Genomic DNA, 11,687 nt, shown 5'->3' with positions numbered 1-11,687 from the left:
ATACGTGAACACCGCTACTGTTGACTGGACCACGGCGCGGCAGCAGTGCACGGCGCTTGGATCTGACCTGTTCACTGCCGACACTCACGAACAGTACGAGGCTATGAGGATGTACATCTTGAGTACAAGTTCGGGTACGAGTAATCTTTCATCTTTATTATAGATCTTCGTTCTATTTCATCTTCATTGTTGAGCTGATTATTTCAATTTTCTAGTAAACGATTTAATTCTATTACAAATTAACTGAATGAAGTCATTATTTCAAGAATGTCCTAGAGAGGGAGAAACCTAACTTGCTGGATGCATGATAACTTGACTGTTGAATCAATATTATTATCGTTAAAAACTAGAAAATTTAACATTTCTGTGCTAGCTATAAAGCTAAATATTATTTCTAATTTTCTACTCTATTTTCCAAGCCCCTGCGGAAATCTGGGTTGCAATCAAGAAGGTGGGCAACACTTGGATGTGGTCCCCCAGCGGTCGCAGTCCTGGCCCAAACTACAAAGGAGACTGGGCATATACGGACCCCAACGGAGCGCAGTTCAATCAACAGTGCGCACGGATGACGAAACATCTCAGCTACTTTCTTGCAGACACTGGATGCGAGTCGTTGTACTCGTATGTGTGTCAAGTTTAGCCGGTCTGATATGGCTTGATTTTTTCGTCACCGTTAGCGCGTCATGATAGTTGAATTAGGAAAACGTCCGTCAACAAATGTGGGCAGGTTTAATTCTAGCAATTGGTTCGGCGTTTTAGGTTTCCATAGATTTATTTTGCTAATCAAGGTTTGGTGATTTTCAAATACGTTCATATATATTCAGAATGGCAAGCCTAGTTCAGCACTAAACCTCAAATTTCATCGATAAAAAGACACGTTACAGTGTAAAACAAGTAAATGATAAAAATGAACTAACAGAAAATGACTCCGCCCATAAATAATAGATGTCATAAAATCATCGATTGACTCATTCATCAGATTATTCATAATTAAGGGCTAGACGAAAATACGTGAATTTATCTTGCAGTTGTTGAAACTCTTCTATTATTATTATTCATAATTCGTAGTAGATGAGTTACGGCAAGGAAACGTTATTCATTTAATTGTAATGGTTTGTTCACCGTTGTTGCTCAAGTTTGTTCAGATATTGTGTGTGTTATGTCAAGAGATTTAGACATTTAACGCTCTAATTAAAACTTAATGAACGCAATGAAAAATATTAGCTTCCTATGCGAGTAGAAATATACGTAAAGATGTATTGTGTGACATCGTGTGCAAATTAAAGGTCTTAAATCGTCTTTCTGAAAATACGATAAGATTGAGCCTAGAGCATTGAAAGTCTAAAGTCTATTGTGATGCACCTGAGTGGTTTGCAAGCAATTTATGCACCGATATAATTCAAAGTTTTGCCGATTGTTGGGTTTCACTGTGAAAAACTACAAATTATGCGACAACATTCTTCTTAGAATTCAGCTTCAAGTTTTCACAATTAAATTGGATAATAATATTGTATCAAAAATAGTAGGAGCATGTGAAATGAGCTTAGATGCATATCAGTGTTAAGTCGAACGAAGGCAGGACTGTCGCATGGCTTTTGTTGCCTGTAGTTCATGTTGGATTAAATGACTGTTTGATTGCCCTGCTGTAAGCTTCGAGGTCGACGCAAGACGACACGGCACGCAATGCTGAGAGTTACCAACAGCACGCGTGTTTGAACAACGCGATATAAGCGGAGATTTTTTTCAATAATCTTAGACCGTTAAATATATAAATAGATGAAATTACGTAAAGTTCCTTTAACTGCGTAAAACGTGAAATATAAAAAATTTTGCCTGATAATTGCAAATATTTCGATTGAGTGAATATAGAAACTACGGAGATTTTTCCAGTGAAATGTGTGGCAGAAAAAACAACAACAGGTGAAGAGTCAGTAATGTTTGTCACGAAAATATATTTAAATTTGTAAAAACAATTTTAATTCATCTGAATCGGTCGATGAGGGTAGTTGCACTATTCATAAGAAAATTACTAGTTTAGAAAAAATTAAATTTGAATTTAAAAATTCAGTTAGGCACATCGACATTATAAATGAGAACTCCTTTAAAAATCAAATACGCTTATATCAGTATGTTTCGTTTTTAGCCTAACAAAAGTTCTAAAAACTTACTTGAAATTAATAAAAAAAAAATAACTGGAATTTTGATACCTAACCGTGCTTATATTTTCTAACAAAAATAATTTCAAGGATCTGGTGTAATTTGGAATCAAAATTTCTGAATGCATATCAATCTTGTGGGAATTTTTACGAAGGAAAATGCAGCTAGAACAATTTATTGCTACTATTTTAAAGTTACAAGCTACAAAGGCAGTTGAAATTAATAAAAAAATAGCTAACAATTAACAGCAAACCTGGGAAATGAGGACGAAAAACAAAATCGAAAAAATTTGCTGGCGTTGCATACTTTATTATCCAGTTAAAGCAATTAAAAATATCTACATGAAATGGGTGAAATTGTGAAAAGAGTGTCGTATAAGTGACGTTACTCTCTTCCTATTTGAAATAATACCAACCTCATTCTTGTCATTATCTAAAAACAATCTGGGAAATAATGTGATTCAATTCTATCAATATCCTATAATGTAAATAAATTTGAAGTAATTTGATCTAAATTTTTAATTAATGCGAAAAATGTCAGCGTCTAGAAATGTAAGTGCATCGAAAATAATCAAAAATTGTAATAGAAAAAAAAACATTTCTGGAAGTGGTATGGATAGTGAACTTCATTTCCTTATTGTGTTTAACAGCGGACATAAAGAGAGATTTTGGTACTTCACATGCATCGTACAAAAATAATGCATTGAATATTTGAAAAAAATATTAGCATCGATAATTACAATAAAAGAAACGTTGATTATTGTTTAGAAAATCAGAGTCGCGGCAATGCATCAATTTCACTAATTATTATTCACGCGGCGATGAGCATTATTTAATTGTACTCGTTTAAACAAAATACTATGAAAATCACATCGTTCTAGTTTGACGAGAAGTTTGAAAGTTGTTCTCTTTGTTGGACCGAATGCAAATAAATGTTGAACTACCTTCAGCGTTCGCTCATATGGAGATGACTTTTTTGACCTGAAGAGAATAAATTTAAAAGATTTCATTAACTTTTCTTTTACGGGCAATTGATAAAAAAATAAAACATGGTGTCAATTATTCCTTCAACACGTTGTATGATTGTTTTTATTTTAGAGATATTTCTTCCTTATTTCTTAGAAACAGTAAACTGCATTAGTAGCATTTATTTAATTTGCAATTGATTGCATGTGAGCGAGAAAAAGACGCATCACAGTTTTCTATCGAGTATTGGATGTATTGCATCGGATAAATAATAAACGATCCTCTCGCATAAAAAGTACGCAATCGGCAGAAGGTAAACAAATCGGATTAAACGATCAAACGGATTTTTTTTACGATTTTTTCAGCTTTCATTAGATTATTAAATTGTTCAGCTAGGATTGTTACCACCTTGTGACCTTGTGATAAGTTTAGGACTTCGTAGTCTACGGTCAAGCTGATGCTCCGCCTTCGTCGTCCTCCGTCTCCGAGTCGTCACTAGGCAGGTCACCCCGCCCTCTGGTCTCGGATGTAACGTTGGACGTGTTCCGTCTAGTTGCCCTCCTCTGGGCCAGCTGATGCAAAATGCTGTTGCTTGTCACTTGCTGAGGGTGATTTCCCATTACTGGACAATCCGGGATCTTTCTCAACCACTTGTCCAGTCGTCTCTTGAATGTTGCAAGGGTGAACTCCCCTCCTCTCAACGCTTTTGGCAAGGCATTAAAGAACCTCGGTCCTACCACGGACGGTGATCTAGTTTGACGAGAAGTTGCTATTTGTAGGCAATCTTTATATTTTATATCATTGCTTTTCATTGTAGAAAGATTAATGTTATATTGTTGTTGCTTGAATTACCCGATTAGTGCTGTGATTGTCGTTCCTCTGTGTCGGATCACTTTGAAACTTGGTTCACAGACGGATCACTTTGAAACTTGGTTCACGTATGTAAAACCGAAAAATAGACAGCTTTTATTCAAGTAAATTTTTCGAAAAAATGGAAGAAAACGTGAAATTCTTAGAAAACGGCCAAAAAAAAGGGGCACTGTAGATATCTATCACCTCCTAGAGTTTTTAAGTTACAGCAATGAGACATATACCATTCGATTCGAAAATTAAAATATCTGTTGATTCAACGTAGCTTTTTTGAATTTCGAATTTTTGTGGATGTGGGAGCATTTTTCCCAAAATTTTCGAAAATTTTTCAATTTTCCCTATTTCCCCCCCCCTTGGTTGCCCACTCGTGTGATTCAGCAATGCATTGCTTGGGCATCGCTCAGAGCCTCAACTGGTCCGTGGCGTCGTGTTTTTCTGCAGCGCGCGAGGGCTCACAGTGTCAAATCTGAAGAGCAGAGAGCACTTTAATTCTATAGCGCACTATCAGTGAAGCGAAAAAGATAAAAAACAGAGACATTTGATTTTAACGAAATTTTCTGACGCATTTATCTCAATTAATATAATGCTTCAGAACGGAATAATTTTCGCGAAAAAGTAAAAACTTAAATTTTGGATGCAACCACATTGTTCATCTATTGCGATGATCTATTTTTCGGAGTAGGTATATTACTTGACGAGTGCATTTTTTCCGATCACATTTTTATTGAAGTCTCAGGGTGCACTTTCTTCCATTAAAAAGTTTGGGGAAATATACTGAAATGAAATGTACATAGGAATATCTTAATATTGAGCGAGCATAAAGAACTATTATGCTTACTTTATTCTTGATACTTTATTTTTATATTCAGATACTTTATTCTTGACTCTATTTTATGTAGCACGAAACAAATAATTTTAGCCATCCAACAAAAAACTGTAAATAAACATGTTCACATGTTGTTATGGGTAAATTGGTTCAACTTTCCTCGCGAAATCGTTCATTGACCAATGGAAAACTGAGAATCTCTAGTATCAAGAAACTAAGAAACCATTTACTAAAAAACGAATGTTCGAATTAGTGGTTTAAGAGCACAAGCACAATCTTACCATGGAAATTGAGAAAAAAAAAACAATTCAAGGGGTTTGAGAAATCACTACAAGGGGTTTGTTTACTTTAGTAGATCCATGGATCATTGAACTTCCATTGATTCCACAGGGAAACGCACCAGCTGCAGCACACCGTTCAAGGAGACCGTGGTAGGCTGTATATACGTGAACACCGCTACTGTTGACTGGACCACGGCACGGCAGCAGTGCACGGCGCTTGGATCTGACCTGTACACTGCCGACACTCACGAACAGTACGAGGCTATGAGGATGTACTTCTTGAGTACAAGTTCGGGTACGAGGAATCATCCATCTTCATTATATTGAAGAGTTGATTATTTGTGTTTGCTAGTATACGATTTATTCTATTACAAATTACTTTAAAGAAGTCTTTGTTTCATCAATGATGCAAGGCCTCATTAATCCATGTGCCTGACATGCTTGGAATTATGCTCGTTAACTTAATTCTTGAATCAATATTTTTATTATTTGAACAAAAAATGCGAAACAAAACATTTTTATGCTGAACCTAGAAAGCTAAATAACATTTCTAATTTTCAAATAAATTTTCCAAGTTCCTGCAAACATCTAGGCTGCAATCAAGAAAGTGGGCAACACTTGGATGTGGTCCCCCATCGGTCGCAGTCCTGGCCCAGACTACACAGGAAACTGGGTATATACGGACCCCAACGGCGCCCAACTCAATCAACAGTGCGCACGGATGGCGAAGCCTCTAGACTACCGACTCGGAGACATGGGATGCGAGTCGTTGTTCTCGTTTGTGTGTCAAGTGTAGCTGGTCAGATACGGTTTGATTTTTTCGTCACCGTTTGCACGTCATGAATCAGTTAGGTAATTTTTTTTGCAGCTTGACAAATTAGTGGCACTTGTAGTTCTATTCGTAGTCCTGAATGCTTGGTGTTTACGTCATTAGTTAAATTAGGGTTAGTTTTGAATTATGCATAAATGCATATATATATATATATATATTTATATAATATGAAGAATAAGAAAATTAAGTAACACATTATTTTTATTTATGAACAGTGCGAGACGGAAATGTATAAATCTTTCTTGTGGTGATTGCAACTCGTATTTTATAATGCACGATTTGCAGTACATATATGGCGGCAAGGAAACAGAATCCACTGATAATTAACAATTTGTCAACCGATGTTACTCACCTTCGTTAGTGTACTTATACGTCAAGTGTTTTAGTTATTTAATGCTCTAATAAATAATCAATAAACGTAATGAGGAAACGATCGGATCTTGTGATTGTCGAAATGTGTTCTCATGTATCGAGTTAATTATGTTTTAATGTCAGTGTAATAAACTTCTTGGATCGTCTTCATTGGCAAATACGGTAATATTCCATCAAAGAATTCTGTTTGATTTTACTTTTATCCACGAGTAAAATCGAAAATCCACATATCAGATGACAACTTACTTCTAAGAATTTAGATGCACGTATTCACAATCGTATTAGATCGTCTCATTTCGTGGAAAATTGCTGCGGCAATATTAAATGAGCATGTGTGCATACCCAGTGCAATGCTGAACAAAGGCAAGCCAGTCGCAAGTCATTTATTGCGCTGAACACATGATTTAGAACAGAAAGCTTCCATTAACTTTTGTCAATCGCAAAGTGGACTTGGAGTTTGAGCTCGGTTAAGTGATGGCTTGATGGCCTCATGGAAGCTCCGAGGTCGACACGACACGACACTGCAAGCAGTAATGAGCACTGCTGACAGCGCTTGTATTCATTTGAAGCTGTAGCGGAAATTTTATTTGTATGTAGTCTGAGACTGTTAAATACCATAAATATCATCTTAATAGGTCAAACAGATAAATTATTGATGCCCTGTTAAATGAAGATGTTAGAGTTGAGCGACTAAAAAATTATGTCAACTTTCCAAATTAATAAAAAATGCACAGGAACAAAATACTCATGTCGCAAATAATACTGTACAAAACTGCTAACTTTTCTGCCATGTGATTCGGCTGATGAAGGAATAGTTTTACTCTTCATGAAACATGGGTGGAAAATTACTATTTAGTAATATGTATTATTTAGTGAAATGTATAGACCAATATTTTAGAAGTATTTTATGTTTACATAACTGAGAAGCAAACATTGCTATAAAAATCAAGCACGTTTTAACAACACTTCTCATTAACTTCACTTCTTGTTTGTTTGTTTGTCTGTCTGTCTGTCTGTCTGTCTGCTACAAATATTATAATCGATATTTAACACACTTCTACCTGTCCAATCGATCTAAAATTTGGCACACTTGCGTAAAGTTGGAGACAATGCAAGAATCAATTGACAGAATAAATGATTTGAAAAAATAAAAAAAATTATTTTCATTATTAAAAAAAATAAAAAATAATTTCGTCTGCTTCAAATCTTATAATCCATATACGACACAATTTGACCTGTCCAATTGATCTGAAATTTTGCACAATTGCAGAAAGTCAGCGACAATGCATGAATCAATTGACAGAATAAACAATTTTGAAAATTTACGAAATTTTGATATCTTAAAAAAATGTTAAAAATAATTTTTTTTAATATTTGAAAATAAAATTAGAAATTCATTGTACATGTGTAACATCCATGACACTGGATTGTTTAGAAGTGTTGTCTTTAAAAAGTAGTTTTTAAACGCATATTATTATTACAATACTTCTCTTTAACTCTTTAACTTCACTTTTGTTTGTTTGTCTGTCTGTCTGTCTGTCTGCTACAAATCTTAAAATCGAAATTTAACACACTTATACTTATCCTATCGATCTGAAATTATGAACCCTTGCGTAAAGTTGGAGACAATGCAAGAATCAAATGACAAAATAAATGTTTTAAGTAATAAAATATTTTTTTTTTCATTATTAAAAAATTGAAAAAATAATTTTGTCTGCTACAAATCTTATAACTGATATTTGACACACTTTTACCTGTCCAATTGATCTGAAATTTTGCACACTTGTGTGAAGTTGGATGCAATGCATGAATCAATTGACAGAATAAATTATTTTGAAAAAATGGATAAATTAAAAAAATTTAAAAATTAATTTTTTAATATTCGAAAATAAAATTAGAAATTCATTCATTGTACATATTTAACATTGGAGACACTGGATTCTTTAGAAGTGTTGTCTTTAAAAAGTAAATTTTAAATGTATATTATTAACAATAGATTTCTTCTGAAGGTTCTGAAAGGTTATTGACTAAACATTGCTTAAGAGAAATTTTGAACATAATTCGTCCTCAATTTCTTCCTATAACATTATTTTTCCAAAGAACTGGAGCAACTTCAAATGATTTTTTTCCGATTCATTAATATTCGTGCTGTGGTGATTAATGCATTAATAATAATTTAATAAAATTATTAATATTCATGGCGATTAATAATATATCATGGTAGTGGTGATTAATCATTAATATTCTTCGCGAGGCAAAATTAAACAAAAAAATCTAACTCTGTTTCTTAAGATAGAAGAAATATCAACCAACACAAAATAAGAGATGTGAAAAGTGCAACCTAAAAATTCTATGAATCAGGTATTATGCATTTTTCCAATAGTCGTAGAATAACACATATGACATTTTATTCAGTTTCGCTCGGATACTAACCTTTTGCTTTTCATCACATCGAAAAATATCGGAACAATTCGAAATGAAATTAGACGCATAACATAGGTTTCTCGGAACTTCAATGATGCTGATGGAAGACGTTTATGACAGGATACATGCGATTCATGGAAGTTACTTAACCGTCGGCGCTACTCCTTGTAAAATCAGGAAATCCTACACAAGTAAGGATCCTTAGTATCCTTAGTATGTGTTTTAGACGTAGCAGTTCCAGGCTGCGCTCTGTATTTGTCCGTCCTCAGCCTCGGAGGCGAACCGTTTTCGACGCCTATAGGTCCCGAAGGCCTGTTTGTGATCAAATAAATTTAATTAATTTTTTAGAAGTCGACATGAAATCGACATGAAATTTAGATAATTAGATTAGAATATCGACATGAAATTTATATAATTATATGATTATCAGTAACATCGACATGAAATACAAATTCAGGCCATTATTCCTAATAATTAAATAATAACATTTCATTTGCATCAGCTACCTGTACTGGACCCACTGGCCAGATCGTGCAAGTCGGTCAAACCTTCAACACGGATAGTGGACCAAGTTACCTCTGCACAGACGACGGACCAGAAATTTTCGGTAAGACAAGTAATCTTTCGTTTAGGTTTTATTTCCATTTATAGTGGGTCACTTTATTTCTATCACACACTATCAGTTCAGCGAAAAAGATAATAAACAACAGAGACATTTAATTTTAACGAAATTTTCTGATTCATTTATCTCAATAAATAAAAAGCTTCAAAACGAAATAACTATCGTGATAAGAACACATTAAAATTTTTGATAAAACCACTTTGTTCGCTTATTGCGATGATCTAATCTTCGGAATATCTCACTTGATGAGTGCATTTTTTTCCGATCACTTTTTTTTCGGATTCTCAAGTTGCACTTTCTTCCTTTAAAAAAGTTTCAGAAAGATTTTTCCCCGCACTTCTAAGACCCCTTTGGAATTTTGGGAAATATACTGATTTGAAATGTACATAGGAACTTTTTTATATTATGCTAGTATTTAGAACGATTAAATCTTTTGATGCCAGGAGTGCGACATACTAACATATTATATAACATATTATTCTTGGCTCTATTTTACGCAGCACGAAACAAATTATATTTAGCTATTTAACAAAAAACTGTAAGAAACATGTTCTCATAATGTTATGGGTAAGTTGGTTCAAGTTTGCTGCGAAATCGTTAATTGACAAATGAAAATATTAGACTTTTTAGAATCAAGGAACTAAGTAACTATATACTGAGAAGCGAGTTTTCGTATTCGTGGTTTAACAGCACAATCACACCACTGACATTCAGAAAAAAATAAGACAAGGTTTTATAGTAGATAAGTAAATACAAGATTATTTTAATATATCCGTGGTTCATTGAACTTTCATTGATTCCACAGGTAAACGCTCCAGCTGCAGCACACCGTTCGTGGAGACCGCGGTAGGCTGCATATACGTGAACACCGCTACTGTTGACTGGACCACGGCGCGGCAGCAGTGCACGGCGCTTGGAGCTGACCTGTTCACTGCCGACACTCACGAACAGTACGAGGCTATGAGGATGTACATCTTGAGTACAAGTTCGGGTACGAGTAATCTTTCATCTTTATTATAGATCTTCGTTCTATTTCATCTTCATTGTTGAGCTGATTATTTCAATTTTCTAGTAAACGATTTAATTCTATTACAAATTAACTGAATGAAGTCATTATTTCAAGAATGTCCTAGAGAGGGAGAAACCTAACTTGCTGGATGCATGATAACTTGACTGTTGAATCAATATTATTATCGTTAAAAACTAGAAAATTTAACATTTCTGTGCTAGCTATAAAGCTAAATATTATTTCTAATTTTCTACTCTATTTTCCAAGCCCCTGCGGAAATCTGGGTTGCAATCAAGAAGGTGGGCAACACTTGGATGTGGTCCCCCAGCGGTCGCAGTCCTGGCCCAAACTACAAAGGAGACTGGGCATATACGGACCCCAACGGAGCGCAGTTCAATCAACAGTGCGCACGGATGACGAAACATCTCAGCTACTTTCTTGCAGACACTGGATGCGAGTCGTTGTACTCGTATGTGTGTCAAGTTTAGCCGGTCTGATATGGCTTGATTTTTTCGTCACCGTTAGCGCGTCATGATAGTTGAATTAGGAAAACGTCCGTCAACAAATGTGGGCAGGTTTAATTCTAGCAATTGGTTCGGCGTTTTAGGTTTCCATAGATTTATTTTGCTAATCAAGGTTTGGTGATTTTCAAATACGTTCATATATATTCAGAATGGCAAGCCTAGTTCAGCACTAAACCTCAAATTTCATCGATAAAAAGACACGTTACAGTGTAAAACAAGTAAATGATAAAAATGAACTAACAGAAAATGACTCCGCCCATAAATAATAGATGTCATAAAATCATCGATTGACTCATTCATCAGATTATTCATAATTAAGGGCTAGACGAAAATACGTGAATTTATCTTGCAGTTGTTGAAACTCTTCTATTATTATTATTCATAATTCGTAGTAGATGAGTTACGGCAAGGAAACGTTATTCATTTAATTGTAATGGTTTGTTCACCGTTGTTGCTCAAGTTTGTTCAGATATTGTGTGTGTTATGTCAAGAGATTTAGACATTTAACGCTCTAATTAAAACTTAATGAACGCAATGAAAAATATTAGCTTCCTATGCGAGTAGAAATATACGTAAAGATGTATTGTGTGACATCGTGTGCAAATTAAAGGTCTTAAATCGTCTTTCTGAAAATACGATAAGATTGAGCCTAGAGCACTGAAAGTCTAAAGTCTATTGAGATGCACCTGCGTGGTTTGCAAGCAATTTAGGCACCGATATAATTCAAAGTTTTGCCGATTGTTGGGTTTCACTGTGAAAAACTACAAATTATGCGACAACATTCTTCTTAGAATTCAGCTTCAAG

At 34.7% G+C, this 11,687-nt stretch overlaps 1 protein-coding gene across 1 annotated transcript; it reads left to right on the top strand.

Moving 5' to 3' along the window:
* Positions 1-4,372: 4,372 nt before the first annotated feature.
* Positions 4,373-10,827, top strand: LOC108676977 (the record flags this gene model as incomplete). The annotated part of the gene is made up of 5 exons (XM_018165119.1): positions 4,373-4,451; positions 5,209-5,394; positions 9,230-9,334; positions 10,155-10,340; positions 10,626-10,827. Coding segments are annotated over exons 1-5 (758 nt in total), but the record flags the coding sequence as incomplete, so codon positions are not given.
* Between the last annotated feature and the right edge of the window lie 860 nt (positions 10,828-11,687).

This window comes from Hyalella azteca, unplaced genomic scaffold (genome assembly GCF_000764305.2).
Source record: "Hyalella azteca isolate HAZT.00-mixed unplaced genomic scaffold, Hazt_2.0.2 contig14578, whole genome shotgun sequence".
NCBI lineage: Eukaryota > Metazoa > Arthropoda > Malacostraca > Amphipoda > Hyalellidae > Hyalella > Hyalella azteca.
This window is presented reverse-complemented; position numbering and strand designations above follow the sequence as displayed.